Source organism: Bufo bufo, chromosome 6, assembly GCF_905171765.1.
Source record: "Bufo bufo chromosome 6, aBufBuf1.1, whole genome shotgun sequence".
NCBI classification, from domain to species: Eukaryota; Metazoa; Chordata; class Amphibia; order Anura; family Bufonidae; genus Bufo; species Bufo bufo.
Genome location: NC_053394.1, coordinates 426076085 through 426093693, shown reverse-complemented (window position 1 = coordinate 426093693; position 17609 = coordinate 426076085). Strand labels below are relative to the sequence as shown.

Genomic DNA, 17609 nt, shown 5'->3' with positions numbered 1-17609 from the left:
TGCCATAAGGCAAAAGTGATAACTAAGTGGCTCAGGGACCAAAACGTTGACATTTTGGGTCCATGGCCTGGAAACTCCCCAGATCTTAATCCCATTGAGAACTTGTGGTCAATCCTCAAGAGGCGGGTGGACAAACAAAAACCCACTAATTCTGACAAACTCCAAGAAGTGATTATGAAAGAATGGGTTGCTATCAGTCAGGAATTGGCCAAGAAGTTGATTGAGAGCATGCCCAGTCGAATTGCAGAGGTCCTGAAAAAGAAGGGCCAACACTGCAAATACTGACTCTTTGCATAAATGTCATGTAATTGTCGATAAAAGCCTTTGAAACGTATGAAGTGCGTGTAATTATATTTCACTACATCACAGAAACAACTGAAACAAAGATCTAAAAGCAGTTTAGCAGCAAACTTTGTGAAAACTAATATTTGTGTCATTCTCAAAACTTTTGGCCACGACTGTAGGTTGGTTGCGACAGCCTCCTGCCGGAAACAGTGGACAGAGACACCATAGCAGTAGGGTAGTCTTTTAAGTCCCCATGTATACACATGACCCTTACAGCCGGTGTACTCAGCAGAGCGTACCAGGGAAGCCCTTACCAGGGTCACCAGACTCCCTGAGTCCAACAGAGCCTCCGCTAGAGTGTCTTCCACCTCCACCTGGCACAGGTGGTTCAGAGACTCCGGAGTACCCACTGCACACAGCCTCCTGGAATACAACGATTGACGGAAGCCATAGTTTGTGTCCATGGGTTTCCCCTGATGTGGACAGTCCACGCGAACATGGCCAGGCTCCCGACACCGCCAGCAGACTATTGGAGCAGGGTCCACAGGGGTTACCTCTCGGGCGGGTTTGATGGGCACCAGTCGCCGGGTCCGGGGTGGAGAGTTACAGGATTTGACTGCCCCCCTCCCAAAAGAACCCCCCTGTAAGTTCCGGGTCACCTACTAGCGCTCCACTAAGTCGACCATCTCAAGTGCATTACCTGGAGAGACCTGGCCAATCCATTGCTGGAGAGGGGGTGGTAGAGCCCTCCAGAACATATCTGCTAGCAACCGGTCCAGCATAGCAGTGGGGCTCAGCGTGTCAGGCTGTAGCCACTTTTGTAAAAGGTTTAGCAGGATTTAATACTGGGGTCTCACGGGCTCAGCCGGGTTGAACCCCCACTGATGCACCCGCTGGGCCCGGACCAACACATTCACCCCCCAGTCTGGCCAGAATCTTACCTTTTACTTTCTGATAGTCGGCTGCTTGGTCGTCTGGCAAGTCAAACCACAACAGCTGGGAACCTGATGTAAGGAACAGAGCGACGACCTCAGCCCACTGGTCTCGGGGTAGATTCTCCCTTGTGGCCACCTTTTCGTACATCGCCAGGTAGGTTTCGATATTATCTGATGGTGCCATCTTAGGGATAGCTGCACAGACTGCTTTCCGGGCATCGTGGACGCTTGGGGTTGCTCCTGCTGTCTGCAAAGCCATCACTTGCTGTAAGAGAAACTGGTTGGTCTCTTGCTGCTGCTTATTAGCATCCCGCTGGTGCAGGTTGGTCTCTCACTGCTGCAAATTAGCCTCCATAAGGGCCTTCACAACAGCCTCCATTTTGTCGTGTGACACAGGTTTGAATTTAGCTGGTTTGATAAATGATATACAACCGTGCCAAAGAATGCAAACCAAAAATATTTCGGCTTTCACGCCAGCCTCACATCGGCTTGCCCGCATCCTCCACCAATTGTAGGGATTCGCTCTGGTAGGCAGGGTAAGCGGACGCAGTATAGAGGCAAGAACACGGTTGTAAAAGTTCAGTGTTTATTCACACAGCAGGCTTTAGGGCGCCTGATTTTCAGCGTGCGGCTCTCCAGCACGCTACCAACTGGTTGGAACCCAAAACCACAGTGCTTCACAGCTCCACTATGAAAATGCAGGGTAATCCACACACAGCTGTGACTGCTGGCTGAGTTTTTTTTCCCAGCCTAAAACCTGGCCTGGACGAGGGGAACAGCCACCCACCCTGCTTTTTGGCTGCTCCAGGGGTGTAACTACCATAGCGGCAGACCATGCGACTGCTATGGGGCCCAGGGCAGGAGGGGGCCCAGCTAGTTGGGATTATCTCCTTTTCTACTGGAGTTAAAAACTTGGTCAGGACTCTACCCTCTAAAGGAACAACTTTTCGTAAATAAGGCATTGGAAAAATGGCCCAAGGGTCATTGAAAGGGGTTTAGGCAGAAACCCTTCTGTCCTGTGTGGGGGGCTTGGTTTGATCCTTGCTATGGGGCCCTTACTTCTCTATGTACGCCACTGGGCTGCTCCTAATAAGAACCGTCCCGGATCGGCTTTACAGCCACACTAAGAAAAAACACTGTGTCAGCCAGCCTAGCTGCTGCTGACACACTAAACTACCGGTTCCTATCTCACCGAGGCCAGGAACCTCAGTGACATGTAGCTTCCGTCAAAGACGGACCCCTGTGCCTTCCTACAGCTTGGAAAGTATAGTTTGTATTTGTATTGAAAACTGGCTAAAGGACCGTGTCCAGAGAGTTGTGGTCAATGATTCCTATTCAGAATGGTCCTGGGTTATAAGTGGTGTACCCCAAGGTTCAGTGCTGGGTCCTCTATTATTTAATTTATTTATTAATGATATTGAGGACGGGATTAATAGCACCATTTCTATTTTTGCAGATGACGCTAAGCTGTGTAGTACTGTACAGTCTATGGAAGATGTCCATAAACTACAAGCTGACTAGAACACTCTGAGTGATTGAGCATCAACTTGACAAATGAGGTTCAATGTGGATAAATGTAAAGTTCTGCATCTTGGTAATAATAATCTCTGTGCTTCATATGTCCTAGGGGATGTAACACTGGGAGAGTCACTTGTAGAGAAGAATTTGGGTGTCCTTGTAGATGGCAGATTAAATTATAGTATACAATGTCAATCAGCTGCTTCTAAGGCCACCAGGATATTGTCATGCATTAAACGAGGCATGGACTCGCGGGGCAGGGATGTATATTACCACTTACAAAGCGTTAGTGCGGCCTCATCTGGAATATGCAGTCCAGTTCTGGGCACCAGTCCATAGAAAGGATGCACTACAGCTGGAAAAAGTACGGAGGAGAGCGACTAAACTGATAAGGGGCATGGAGGGTCTTAGTTATGAAGAAAGACTAAAAGAATTGAATTTATTTAGTCTTGAGAAGAGACGTCTAAGGGGGGACATGATTAACCTGTACAAATATATAAATGGGCCATACAAAAAATACGGTGAAAAACTGTTCCATGTAAAATGCCCTCAAAAAATAAGTGGGCACTGCCTCCGACTGGAGAGGAAAAAGTTCAGTCTCCAGAAGTGTCAAAGCTTCTTTACTGTAAGAACTGTGAATCTGTGGAATAGACTTCCTCAGGACGTGGTCACAGTAAGAACAGTGGACAGTTTTAAAAAGAGTTTAGATGAATTCTTAAAAGTAAGCAACATTAATGCTTATGAAACCCTTCTGGGATTCGCGTCCCCGCCTATCCCTTGGTTGAACTTGATGGACTTATGTCTGTATATTAATGACTGGTTTGGAGTCTTTATTAATTTATGGCTAGTTGCTCACTTGCAGCGGCGACCTGTTAGGGAATAGCCTGCCAGATCACTCTCCATTCCAGCATGGCCGGAAATTTGCAAAGCTCTATTCGGGCAGAGATCTGGGCACATTCCAGCAAATATGTCGAGAATCAGCCAGAAGAAAACCACTGCGTGCAGCCGTTTTCTTCTGGCTGGTTCTTTGCATATTTGCTGGAATGCGTCCAGACCTCCGCTGGTCGGGCTTATAGTGAATGGAGCCAGACAATGCGGAAGCGATGCAGAGATGCCTGGGGGAACAGCCTGCTGTATCGTTGCGTCTATGGTCTGTTTATTTAGGGAGCTTGGTCTGTTACCTTTTAGGGGGTTTGGTGTCTGTATGTTCTTTTGGGGTCTAGTTTAGGAATTTTTAGGGGACCAGTATATGTTTAAAGGGTCTGCTCTGAGGTCTGTATTTATTGAAGGGTTTGGTTTGGGGTCCATTTATTTTGTTGTGTGATGAAGCCAGGCATATGCACTATTTGTGATACAAATGTTTGGGAATATGGTAAAACATGTCAATTCTCAAAACAGAGCTCGCAGTAAACACTTCAGCAGATGTCTAAGCAGCCATTTTTTATTAAATATTCACATAGACTTTTAGAGAACTAGACAGAGTTCAATGGTTTTATTCTAAAAATAACAAAAAACAGAAAAAAAACTGAAAACAACTAGAAACGTTACTGGGTCAGCAGTTAATGCAGAGGTTAAAGAAGAAGGAATGGTCAAAAAATAAAATTATCATAGCACCACTTTGTTTTCCACGTTAAAACGACACGGCGTGAATCTAATTCTAATTTCAGTCAGGAGTCAATAATCTAAAATTCTCTAATAATTTTTAATTTTTTTTTAAAAGCAAATAATTTTGGTAAAATTCTGTAAATTGTTTTGGCTACCTTGTTTTATGGCTATATTTCTAATACGTATAATACATGCACATTGGTTAAAATAATAATATACATAGACTGTCCTTTTCCACGTCCTAAATTTTCTTTGAAACAGGTACACACGCACACGTTCAGATGGTAAAGTCCCTCCCACTTTCTGGCGCTGCAAAGAGTCGCAGGCTCCGCTGGCAGTGTAGGGTCGATTCAACCTCGGCCATAAAGCAGAACTTAAAAAAATTGCCGTAGAAATCAATAATGCAATCAAGATGATCGAGAAGGAGGAACTTTTTGTTTTTTTACACCTTGAAATTTTTATTATTTCATTGCATTACTGTTTTCTTCAAAATGCCCCCAAAAAATGTTAAAATTAAAATTTTTTGATTGTCCTGTTCAAAAAGCGATAGCTTCCACAGTACTTTGATGTCGTCTCAGTGCAATAGTAAAATGGCATTTTGAAAATGTGACCCTGTCGCTGGCCCAGCCTCATTGCCCATTCCGTTAGGGCTTACCGACCGCCGGGCTACGGCTTTCACCCCCTTGATAAGTTCCAGTCGGGTCCTCATCCTCTCTCGACGGACCCGAAGGACACTTAACTGCTCTGTAGACTTAGCATCAAGACAGCCGTTGCGCTATAAACGCCTCTCTAATGTTCTAGCGTCGGCCATTTTGAACCTGGCATAGAAGCCATGGTGTTTTTTTAGCCCAAAAATTTGCAAATGGCTATTTGTACGAGCAAGGGGTAGTCACTGATATGGATTAAGACTGTTGGTATGTTTTTTCATAAGGCACACAAATTGAAATGTTTTTGGATTGTTGCTGTCCACTCAATTTTTGGGCAGACATGAACGAATTTTTTTTTTTAGGCTACAGGTCAAAATAAGCAAACAATACTATGTACATATATGTAAAAAGTGTTATAAATAGGTTTTTAAACCATAGATACTATTTACATCTTCAATTAACACAGGGACCCACCCTCACCATACTCTCTCTCTTTGTTTTGGTGAAGGATGGGGGGGGGTTGAAATTTTTGGTTTCAAATTTTATTTTTTTGTTTTTGTTTTAGGATCCCCTTTAGACTTTATATTGAGCTTTCCTAGTCTTGATGGCACATGGATTATTATTCCCGTTTCCTCAAGATGACATAGATGATGCCGCTGATAGTGGCTAGCGGGAAGGCTACCCAGGCCAGGATGTAGGCATATCCAAAGCTGGCAGGATCCCTATGCCATTCCGTGTGTCGAACGGTAAAGATGGATGCTCCAGCAACCACGCATATGCCTGAGAAGAAACAAAATGCAATTTTTAGAAGACATACATCATAAATATCCAAAATGATGATTATTTTTTTAAGAATAGATTAATTACTTTCAAGTATTTCAATTGTTTTGCTTTTTTTTTCATCCTGAAGCTGCCACTAGGGGAGCTCTGAAATCCTATTCAGAAGCATCCAAAACGTCTATTGATTTTTTTTCTAGTTTTCTGATATACAATGCAATTATTTTTAATCAGGCATCTATTATCCAGAAAGTCTGATATCCGATATTTGCTTCCAGTATAGAGCTGTAAAATATAGCACAACTGCAGCTTGCATTTTTTTTTAGGTGGTCCTCTTGAAAGGTCTGACAATCCGTATCTGGCACCATAAGGTCCCAGTGCTGCTGCATTAAAGGCTTCTGGTAAAGCATCCCGAAAAAAAGTTGACTACAAATGGGCCGAGCTTTAAAAATTTATCCTCTTTGAAAAAAAAAAAAATCCTTAAAAAGGTGTTAGAGGGCTATTTAGAAGATAAAAATAGATAGGCTTTTTCTACATATTAATCCAAACTATCAGCAATTAAAAAATAATTTTTCTTAAAAAAAAATTATTAGATTTTAGCAAATGTTTTGTATGCATTAAATTTAATAGCTGGTGGCGCGGTTGCATGGGTTCTGATGGAAATTGTATTCTGTTAGCAATGTGGTACTTTACAATAAAGTAATAAAAAAAAAAAAGTAGTACTTCCCCTTTAAGGAGTATTCTTAGCAAGACCCTGTTGTTATTAGGGGAGAGGTTGCAGATATTATAAAAAAAAAAAAAAAAAAAAAAAAAAAAAATACTTGTGAGAGAGGAGGCATTGTCTGGCTCTGCATATTCCACAACACTCATCATTTTGTCTGATTGTCAAAAGGACACCTACAGTTCCTGCCAAAGGGTGGCAAGTCTCAATGGGCACATTGTCTATGAAAAGGCAAAAAGTGGGCATTGCATTGGCCAGGTCACTGGGCTCTACACTGGCCAAACCACCCACCCAAATTCAAAGACAAGAGAAAGTGTGTGAGCGGAGGGCAAAAATATGTCACGTCTCAGCCAAAAGCTGCTAAAAATATCACTGCGGGGGGTGGTGTGAGGGTGGCGACGATACCACCTAACATGTGCCCAGTAGACGTATATACCAGTAATACCCTCAATATGCTGCAAATAAAGTATAAAAGATGAATGCTGATGTCATCACGTCTAATCGGAATCAAATACAATCCCTTTAAATCAATATATTGATCATCACAGTGATCAACATGATGCCCCTCCCTTATAATACAAGCCCCAGTAGCTGCAGAACCTCTTTGGCATGAAATGCCCCTTCATCAGACGTTCTGCAGCAGTTGCAGAGGATGAGGTAGGGTCATGTCAATCACAAGGAGAATTAGGGAGGTCAACTGGCAGCAAGTATTTGCGTGATCTCATCCCCGCTGGGACCAGAGAGAGGAGCCCCCCCCCCCCCCCAGAGACCATGTTTCTGCAGTGCTGTGGAGCAAAGTGCTTGTACCATTAAAGGGGCACGGTTTAGGGGAAAGTAGCAGGCACTGTTAAGGGGGTACTGACAGGGGTGTACACAGGTCTCATAGCAAAGCAACAACCAGTTTCCCAGACAATGAAATATTCCAGATTGCTGATGAATTAATGTTTTTTTTAATAAGCGTATGACATTTCATTAATTAAAATTGTAATAAAAAAAAAAGCTTCACCCACTTTATCTGATATTCATTCTGAACACCATATTTCTTAATGTATTCACACGTAAATACATTGATAAATCTCTTATTACAAAGCTGGCTGCCTGCAGCCACCACTAGGGGGAGCTCAGTTTGTGCAGTCACCATTTACTTAAATGGAAGCTGCACTGAGCTCCCCCTAGTGGTGGCTGCCTAAAGATTCAGAATTTTCACATCTGAAATAGAAGGAGGTCTGCACTGCAGTCACGAGGTCTGCCCACCGCTGAAGGTACGACACTGGGCGCTGATATATACCTCGATCTTCCTGCTAAGCTGATATAGTGCAGTCAGCGCTGGATTATGAAATAAATTCCTGGAATCCATCGCGTGCATCCTATTTTTGGGCAATTGCCAGATTAGCAGGACTGCTGGGTGCCGGAGTAATGGAATTTCTCCAAATATGTGCATACTGTATACAGTATATTAACCCTTGATGAACCTTTGCTATCTGAACATGTGGCCTCTGGGCCTGGGCAACCAACTCCATAGCAAATGTTTGTTTGGGTTCCTACGGGATGCGGATGCGGCACATGGCGGTGCCCAGTCATTACGTTAGCCTGTGCGATCGGAGGGGTGAGTCACACACCAGGCATGCAGCGGCATTGAGAGCGAATAATCCAGAGTCTTAAAGGCCCAGCCCTGCTGAATGAAATGATGAATGGATTCCAGCACCCAGCATTCGTATAAATAAACTGTGAAACGTTTTGTCCCTTTTGCATCATGGTAACCGGGCATGGCATGGGAAACCCCGAGCTGAAAGGAAGGGTGGAGTTCACATAATAATGATTTACTCCATGCTCCGGTCACAGAGCTGCTGATTTACGGTGTGCTCTCAGGACCTGACATCTCCCCTCCACCCCCTGCTGGTTCAGTGTCTTTTTGCACCCCATGCATGTCTGAGATGGATCCAGTACTACCATATCTCCATCTCAGGTTGGGACCGCTCCAGTTAAATGAGACTCCCAGTTTGTATAACCCACCCCTTCTCATATATTATAAGGATAGTATAGACGCCTTTAGACGTCACGTACCTGCAAGGAGCTGGAAGATGCCGGTCAGGTAGAAGCGTCCGCCTTTCGTAAGAGTGAAGAGTTGGCAGAAAAAGAGAAATAGGGACAGGACGCTGAAGATGATGGACAGGATCATCATGGCCTGGACTGACTGGAGCCACTCTGTGGATAGAAGACAATAGACACTTATTTATCACCTTTAGATAGAAGAACCTAGGTGCATGATAGACATGGGCCTACAGGAGAACCTTAGGACATCAAATCTATAGTATATATATAACCCAGGCAAAAACTACAGTCCCCATAATCTGTTATCACAGCTCATATCCGCCAATTCTGCCAGAGGCTCCAGGAAAAAGGGGAAACCTCCAAGCAGGAACCACAGAGTGGGCTCTGAAATAATGGGGTCTGGTCTGAGGTCTATATTAATTTAGGGGGTTTGACGTCTGGTCTGGGGTGTGTATTTATTTAGGGTATCAGGCCTGGGACATATATTTTTTTCTGGGTCTATATTAATTTAGATGGTCTTGGGTCTTTATTGATTTAGGGGGTCTGGGCTGGGATGTATATTTATTTATGAGACCAGGAATTATATGGGGTCTGGTATGGAGTCTGTATTTGTTTGTTTGGGGGGGGGGGGGGGGGATCTGGTCTGGCACCTGTACTGGTCAAGGTACAATATTATTTTTACAGTATGGTGCCTGGTCTGGAGTCTGTATTTATTTAGGGTGCCTGATCTGGGATATGTTTTTTTTTTATGTGGCCAGGGTCTATAATAATTTAGGAGGTCTGGTCTGGGGTCTGTGTTTATTTATTTGGGGTGTCTTGTCTGAGATGTAAATATATGTATATTTATTTCTAAGGCGAGGAACTATATGGGGTCTGGTCTGGCATCTGCACTTGTTTGGGTGCTGTGAGTCCTTATTTATGGAGTCTGGTCTGGGGTCAGTATTTGTTTAGAGGGTCTAGTCTAGGGTCTGTATTAATTTAGGCAGTCTGAGGTTTGACTTTATTTAGGCAGTCTATGCTGGAGTCTATTTATTTAGCGGTTCTGGTGTTGGTATTAGTTTAGGGGGTCTGGTCTGGCACTTGTATTTGGTTAGGGGTCTGTAGTCTTTTTGGGGTATGATAAAGGGTTATTATGTGGACTACTTGTTATTCAAATTATTTAGGTTGGGGATGCGCCCTATATAAATGAATGATACATATATACACATTTTTGTACCCCATGCTTTGCTCCGTTAATACATCACTTCTATGTTACTTTTAATAAAAATCTGATTAATAAGGCCACAAGAGACAGGGAAAGACGTGGCTTTAGCACTTATGCCTTTTAAAAGGTCTTAACTCCGCCTGAGCTATCTATGATAAACCGGTTTAGTAAGGTATGTAAAAGGATGTAGCTGTTTGACTTCATATCCATAGCAACCAGCCTCTACGAAAGACAAATTGACTATATGCCTTTCCCCTTCACTTCCTGCATTATTAATCAGATTTTTCTTTCAAAACATATAGTTAGCTGGGGCACCCCCACAAACCAGTGTGTGTTGTACAAGACAAAGCATCTCTCTGCGAAGGTTTACTACACCGATGTAACCTTCAGCCTGCCGCGGTGGAGTCGTTCAATAAACCATAAAGCTTTTATGTCAATGGTCCAGTAAGAGGTTTCATAACAACAGGAACGCTGGTCCTGAATAATTTACTATCTAGACATCTAGGAAATTACTGGAACATTTACATGACAGAAGCAGAAATAATATGAGCCTTTCCTTTGGCCAATCTATGGTGAGTACTCTGCAGACTATGCTTCACTTACTGGAGAAGATGGGTCTTCAGGATTTCAGGATTAGAAAAACATAATTGCTTTTTTTTTTCCCTCTCCTTAAACAGCGCTACCTGTGTCCACATGTGGTGTGTGATATTACAGGTGAACCATTCACCATCACCCTACCCAAAATAATAGGTGTGGTCTAAGGAAAGTTTTAAAAATATAATTTCGTCATGTAGTATTGTAGGATACAGCTATAATATTTGCATATTTCATCTCAAAACCACCCTGTAACAAATGGCCCTTCGATATGGCATTGCACAGCCCTCTAAATAATACATTCCAGATAATACTTTAATCTAGGTTTCCAGATCTGCCCATTTAGCATTTCAAAGCCCCTACATGAAAAACATACTTCTATATAGCATTCCAAAAAGCCATAGATTAAATGGTACTTCTATATAGTATTCCAGATACTCCTACATTATATACAGTAAAATTCCAGACTACCTACTGTACATGAAACTGTACTTTTACATACCAGTCTAAAAACACCTACGTGAAATAGTACTTCTATATGGTATTCCAAAAACCCCTACAATAAATGGTCCTTACTACATTAGATGATACTTCTAAATTCTATATACAATAGCATGCAGATGAGATACTGGTTTAGCTATAATCCTAAGTGATGTCTCAAGGCCTGTTTAAAAGGTCAAACATTGATTTATAGGATAGCTGCCTTATGGCGCTAGAGGCAAAGCTTTCTTTTTTTTTTTTTTGTTTAGGAAAAAAAGCTAATTTACATATCTAGGTATCTAGAGCACCCAAGAGGAAATGGTAGTTCTATATGGTGTTCCAAGAGCTCATACATGAAATAGTACTTCATACTGCATTTCAAAAACTCCTACACAAAATGGTCCTTCTATATAGCATTCAAAGGCTCCCAAATGGAAATAATACTTCTATATGGCTTTCCAAAAAAAAAAAAAAACTACATAAAATGGCACTTTTATATAGTGTTCCAAAAACACCTATGTTAAATGGTTCTTCTATGTAGCATTCAGGAACCCTTATGTGAAATGGTACTCCTATATAGCATTCCAGAGCCCCTTCGTGAAGTGTTACTTCTATATAGTGTTCCAAAAACATCCACATGAAATGGTACTTCTATGCAGCATTCCAAAAACCCCTACATTAAGTGGTACTTCTCTATAGCATTCCAGAGCGCCGCTACATGAAATGGTACTTCTATGCAAAATTCCAAAAAAAACCTACATGAAATGGTACTTCTATATGGCATTTCAAAAAAACTTACATTAGATGATACTTCTATATAACATTCCAGAGCCCCCTACATGACAAGGCACTGTGTTTCTAAACAGCATTCCAACACACCTACACGACATGGTACTTTTATAGAGCATGCCAAAGACCCTTACATTAAATGGTACTACTATAGAGCATTCCAAAAGTCTCTACATTAAATAGGAGTTCTAAATAGGATTCCAGAACCCCCTACATGAAATGGTAGTACGATATATAATTCCAGAGCCCCCTACATGAAATGGTATTTCTATATAACATTCCAAATACTCCTACATTAAATGGTACTTCTATATAGCATTCCAGATCCTCCTACATTACATAGCATTTATATATACATAATTCTAGAGCCCATAGATAAATGTTACTTCTATATACAGCATTCCAAAACCCCTACATGAAATGATACTTCTGTATAGGATTCCAAAGTCCCCTATATGAAATGGTACTACTATATAGCATTCCAAAAGCCCCTACATTAACTGATACTTGTCTATAGCATTCTAGAGCCCCCTACATGAAATGGTCTTCATTTATAGCATTCTAGAGCCCCCTACATGAATTGGCACTTCTATATAGCCTTCCAAAAACCCATATAGTACTTATATAGAGCATTCCAATACTGCCTACAAGAAATTGTACTCTTACGTAGCATTCCAGAGCCCCATGGTTTCTCTACAAAGCACTCCATCAGTTCCTACAAGAAATAGTATTTCCATATAGCATTCTAGAATCCCTTGAAGTGATGGTTTCTCCCTATACCATTCCAAAAAACCTGTTCCTCAACCTTCTTGAAACTGTGGTTCTCTGTCAAAAACAATCTATAATTCAGGGATTTATGATTTCCACATGGCACGTGTTTCTTGTGAGTCACCTAGGTAGTAAATGGTTTGGCCCAAAGAGCCTTCCGCCCCACCACCAATGTTGACATGCAGTTTCTAGCGGTAATGAACATTTAACGCTATTCTAAGGAACAATGGACTATTGTCACCTTTAGATTTATTGTAATCATACAATGCCGCCAAATAACCCAGAAGTGATTGAAGTCGTGGAATTCAATAAATTTTAAGAAAGAAGCCACGTCATGTACTTTTTTTTTTATAGTGATGCTTGGGTGCCCCGGCTGCATTACTACTGACCTACCACCAGGAGGTGTTATGAGCCCACTTGTTTCCATAACCCATGCTTGAATTGAGCTGCAAGTATGTTGTGGAGTTTTCAGCCAACTTGAAATCTAAGAGACCGTGGACCATACCACTTCTATTTTTATGTGAGTAACTATTTCAGTGTCTTAAAGGGCAGTGCTCAAAAATAGCCTCCAAAGTGATTTATGGTTTGTTGGGTTCCTTTGTGTTTTCATGGACGGTTAATTTTTTTTCTTGCATTGTTAACTTTTTTTCTTTGGAATTTTTGGAACTCTACTCCACCTGTAAAGCAATGTCATGGGCCTACTCACCATTGTTTGAGGAGGAGAGACAGTTCCAGGTACTGCTGACTCCTTCGCTGCAGTTCTGCCACAAATCTGCGTAGGATCCATTGCTGACAAGCCAGCTCTGGTAAAGAAAGAAAAAAGTCCAAAGTATTAGAATAAAAGTGCAAATGTGAGGGCCTTTGAGAACAGCCATAACTCCTATGCTCCCATTCTGAGGACCTTCCATGAAATATAGCCATTTGGGTGCTGATGAAAACATTGGGGTTCCCATTTCTGGCATATTCTACCTACAAAAGCGTGGGCATGTTGCAAAGCATGGGTGTGACATTTATAAATGGCGTTGTCCTTGTTTACTGCCAGTAGAAACATAATGATCTGGTCTTACTGCTGAAAAGAGGACCATTAAAATCAGCATTTTCTAAATGTGTGTTCCTCGTGGGCGTGTCCTACAGGGCAATTGGCCTGTATGTGCAAGTCTATGGAAAAAATATGTGAAATGCCTTATAATAGAAGTACCGATAGTGCTTTATTCATAGACAGTTTTGTCCACCCCTAGATATTGGTCCTGCTCTGTCACTATAGAAGGTGCCCCCGCTTAAGCTCACGCTATGATTAAATATTTCACCCAGCTGATAACCTTTCGGCCCAAAGACATAGTAATATGGAGACAGACCTGGATTCATTACAGACAGGTTATGTAGCAATATACAAAAATAAAATTTTTGTAAAAAAAAAAAAAGTATAATAAAAACAATTAGTAAACGACCCATAAATAAGAAACAACTCGATGATTGCATTTTTTTTTTTTCTCTGCCCTTTCTCAATCCTCCATTACTGAAAGTAAACAGCCCGAATTTGGCAGAACAATACAAGCTGTAGACAGGTAAGAGCGCCCCAGGCTGTTTATGAACCCAGCGTGCGTCGCCTGCCAACCAGACTAGGTCGATGTGTATGGTTTTTGGAGTATGTAATCCCTAAAATACCAAAGACTCCAGCAAGGAAACACTCTGTCAGCAGCACTGTCTCAAAGGGCTGTTAACCCATCAAGCTCCAAATACTCTCACATATCACCACCTCTTTAGGATAAGCCTATGAGCTAGCGGTATATACACAAGTACAGGGCTTGTTTAAAGCAACCTAGACCATATATACAGTTATAGATTGTAAGCTCTTGCCGGCAGGGTCCTCTCCCCCTCTGTACCAGTTTGCTAATAGTTTCTTTTTTATTGTATTTTTATATTATGTATGTGTAACCCCCCTCTTGATGTACAGCACCATGGAATTAGTGGTGCTTTCAAATAAATAATAATAAATATACATTTTTATCATTTGATGTTAGTTCTTTGGCTCTGCATACGAAGGAAAATGTGATGTTTTAAAGAATTGTTTATTTCTATATATTTTTACATTAATTTTATATATGTATATATTTCTTTTTTTTTACATTTTTATATATTTTTTTTACATTTTTACCTCTCTGACATTGTTATTTTTGCATATTTTACACTTTCAACGTCCTCCCAGCTCTCAACACTGAATCCCATTCACAAGGATATACAGGAGTGGGGGGGGGGGAGGATTCAGCTGCCTCCAGCTGCGTAGCTCCACGCATTTCAGGTCTCAAATTTCACAATTTGAATCCTAGTACAAAATTCATACTTTTTTTTTTTTTTTTCCTCCAAGACTTTTACTGCAGGCTCCAAATTAACGTTAGGGAAATGCCTAGAACGGCACATCTGGAAAACAGATTGTGCCCTGCCTAACAGAAGCATCCTATATATTATTTACACCCAATTACCCGACTGCGCCTATGCACAGAAAAACGTGAACGGGGTATTTTTGTTTCCAAAGATGGTTATAAATTATATATATTAGGAAATTGTACCCTGAGTACACACACGTAGGCAGTTACACACATAGACAGCGTTTCCAAAAATTTCAAAAATTTCAAAAACATTGCCAAAAACTTCCCGAAAAGTCTGTCAGAAGTCAATTTGAGGTCAAAAACTCCCAAAAAGTTAATGTCTAGCAGAACGGGAAGCCGTAGGTGCCTATAGATAACAAGACGTGGTACATATATGGGCACATATGCTTTAGGTACTTACGCTGACAATTGTAGAGACGAACAGCAGAACCAGGATGGCGACGTGGAGGATGAGGATCCCAAGCAACAAGAGAAGCATTTTCAGTCAAGTATCCGGATTCCTGAAGGAAGAGAAGAACTTTGGTTTAGACCCCAAGTCAGTCTGTTCCCTCCAGCGACAATGCTCAGAGTGAACTCACAGGCTGGGAGTCTGGGTGTGTCAATCTGTGTCTATACACCCACGGGCCAGAAGGGGGAGCCAAAGCATCACACCCCTATTACAATTGGTATGCAAGCGGTCATTTTAAGCAGAAAAAAAAAAAAATTCTCCCCCATTTAAAAAGACTGAGTTTGGACACAAAAAATGTACCCCGTTCAGACAGGTATATCAATGTTCATCGTCCTTATCGTGCACAATTTACAACCCTGAAGATAAAAAAAAATCCAATAACAACCAAAAGAAATTCTAAATAAAATGGGCACATTTTTTTTGTCATTTTCAGCTATAGGCTGTATGTACAAAGACTATTTGGACACTAAAGAGTTAAAGTTAGTTTTTGTTGTGTTTTTTTTTTTTTTTTTTTTTTTTTTTGCACACACCCAGAATTCCAACTTCTCCACATCTGTTTCCAGGATCTTCCATGAAGCACGAGATTTTTTTTTTGATTTTTTTTTTTACATGCGTGACATATGGGTTTAATAAGAATAGGAGAATTAACTTTCATCCAAGTTGAGCCGAGCCTGGGTTCCTGCAAAGAGGCAGAGTTTTCCTGTCCAGACCCTTAGGGTGGAAACTTGATCATTTCGAGCGAGGGCAAGTCCAAACCGTCGAAAAACTTGCTACCAAAATGTTATGTTTTTATCAAGATCCTGACATTGATCATTGCGATATGAAATCGTTTTCAAAATATATTTTTTTCTTTTTTGTTTAAATCAATAAAGGGGCCCCTTTATTATTACAAAATGTTGAAAAATTATTTAAAAATATAGATATTCCATATAATGAAGGTAACAAAGCCCAGAAGTCAATGTAATCTGCACCCTTGTTATATATAGGTATCTAGACAGTAACCCCATAGGAGGGTAATACTGCATAGAACAGTAATGTGGGATGGGTGTGAGCCCTGCTATCTGCAATATAGGATGAGCCAGGGCAACACCCAGGGAAACATCAGGATTCCCAGCAATGGGACACAAATCATAGCAGAAGCATTAAGCAGTATCCATCACCATCATCATCATCATCATCATCATCATCATCATCATCATCATCCATATAAACAATGTGAAATGATATATTACATGTAGATAGATAGATATAGATAGCAGAGCTGAGTTTGTCCTATTGAGTAACTCATTTTAAGATATCTACAGAGCACTAGGAGTTATGTGTCCAATAGGAAAAATTAAACAACACATTTGGCTCTGCTACACTACATACATATACATATATATATATGCACAATCTGCCAAATGTAGCAAAATTAGTTCAGACTCCTAACAATAGCAGGACAAACATTAAAACACAGATGTAGCAGAGTTGAATATGTCAGTTACCATCATTCATTTTGTGCTATGCCTATGTGTTTTTGTTAGCCTGCACAAGAGAAACCATTGCCTGACATAATCAGCTCTGCTACATTGTATTAGTAAAGTCTGACAAATAAAACAATGTCCATTCCATGCAATAATAAACTCCCAACCCCAATGAGTGAAGTGCAGATGTAGCAGAGCTGTCTGTGTCATTCACCTGTTTCAGGCATGACACAGACAGAACAGAGATCTGGTGTGCACTGAGGTCTGCTCCATCTGTGGTGCACAGCAGGTACTTACCAGGCGTCAGTCTCCCCTGTGGTGCAGCAGCTGCAGGCAGTGGTCTAGTGTATGTGTCCTCGGTGTCCACACTGAGTTATTTGAGGTTAGCTGCTGAGCAGGGTGAGGATATAAGTTTCCCTTTAGCAGGATGGACGCCCCATGACGCTGCTGTGCTGGGTGTGCCCCTGCATCACTCCAGAGAGACCAGAGTCTAGGCTATAAATAACACTGGAGGGAGTGGGGCTGGCATCAATGGGGGGTTTTACTCATTCTGTCCTGAGTGATGTCACCCAGGAATGTGACATTTGTCACCAGTGCCCTTGTTTAAGATGCACCAGAGTCTAGAGCACAGTGACACTGACTGTTGTGGAACTACTACTCTCATCGGGTCTCTGATTAATGATGCAGCTTCTATGTGTGAAATACAGCTTCTCTGCTTCTATGTGCAAGCGTTGGAAATGTGAATGTGACTTTTCTGCAATGGCTGTAACTCTGTTGGTCTTTAGTTCTGCAATAAACAGGAAAACAGCCACTGTGATGGGTCCTTTGGGAAATGCAAAAGCCTGTAAGTTCTACATCAGGTTCTTCTGTCTGTTATAGCTATGGAGAGTATATTATCCAATAAAAAATACAGCCACAATAATACTGACCCCT

The 17609-nt window shown here is 41.5% G+C and overlaps 1 protein-coding gene across 2 annotated transcripts; it reads right to left on the bottom strand.

Moving 5' to 3' along the window:
- Nucleotides 1–4163: 4163 nt before the first annotated feature.
- Nucleotides 4164–17113, bottom strand: PMP22 (peripheral myelin protein 22). 2 transcript variants are annotated; one of them, XM_040435027.1, is made up of 5 exons: nt 16974–17113; nt 15163–15262; nt 13082–13178; nt 8553–8693; nt 5576–5770 (listed from the first exon to the last, which is right to left on the bottom strand). In XM_040435027.1, exons 2-5 carry the CDS (start codon nt 15238–15240, stop codon nt 5610–5612), a joined length of 477 nt encoding a protein of 158 aa, XP_040290961.1. In that variant the 5' UTR covers nt 15241–15262; nt 16974–17113; the 3' UTR covers nt 5576–5609. The 2 variants fall into 2 exon arrangements, with proteins under 2 accessions (XP_040290962.1, XP_040290961.1); XM_040435028.1 differs by lacking the exon at nt 16974–17113 and having other exon boundaries at nt 4164–5770; nt 15163–15341.
- Nucleotides 17114–17609: the final 496 nt, after the last annotated feature.

Bases quoted from the DNA above. Each gene is read 5' to 3' on its own strand.
- PMP22 (XM_040435027.1), bottom strand. From the start codon at position 15,240: ATGCTTCTCTTGTTGCTTGGGATCCTCATCCTCCACGTCGCCATCCTG. The intron at 13,179-15,162 runs GTAAGTACCTAA...TTTCTTTACCAG, and splicing joins TCGTCTCTACAATTGTCAGC to AGCTGGCTTGTCAGCAATGG. The intron at 8,694-13,081 runs GTGAGTAGGCCC...TTCTATCCACAG, and splicing joins TCTCTCCTCCTCAAACAATG to AGTGGCTCCAGTCAGTCCAG.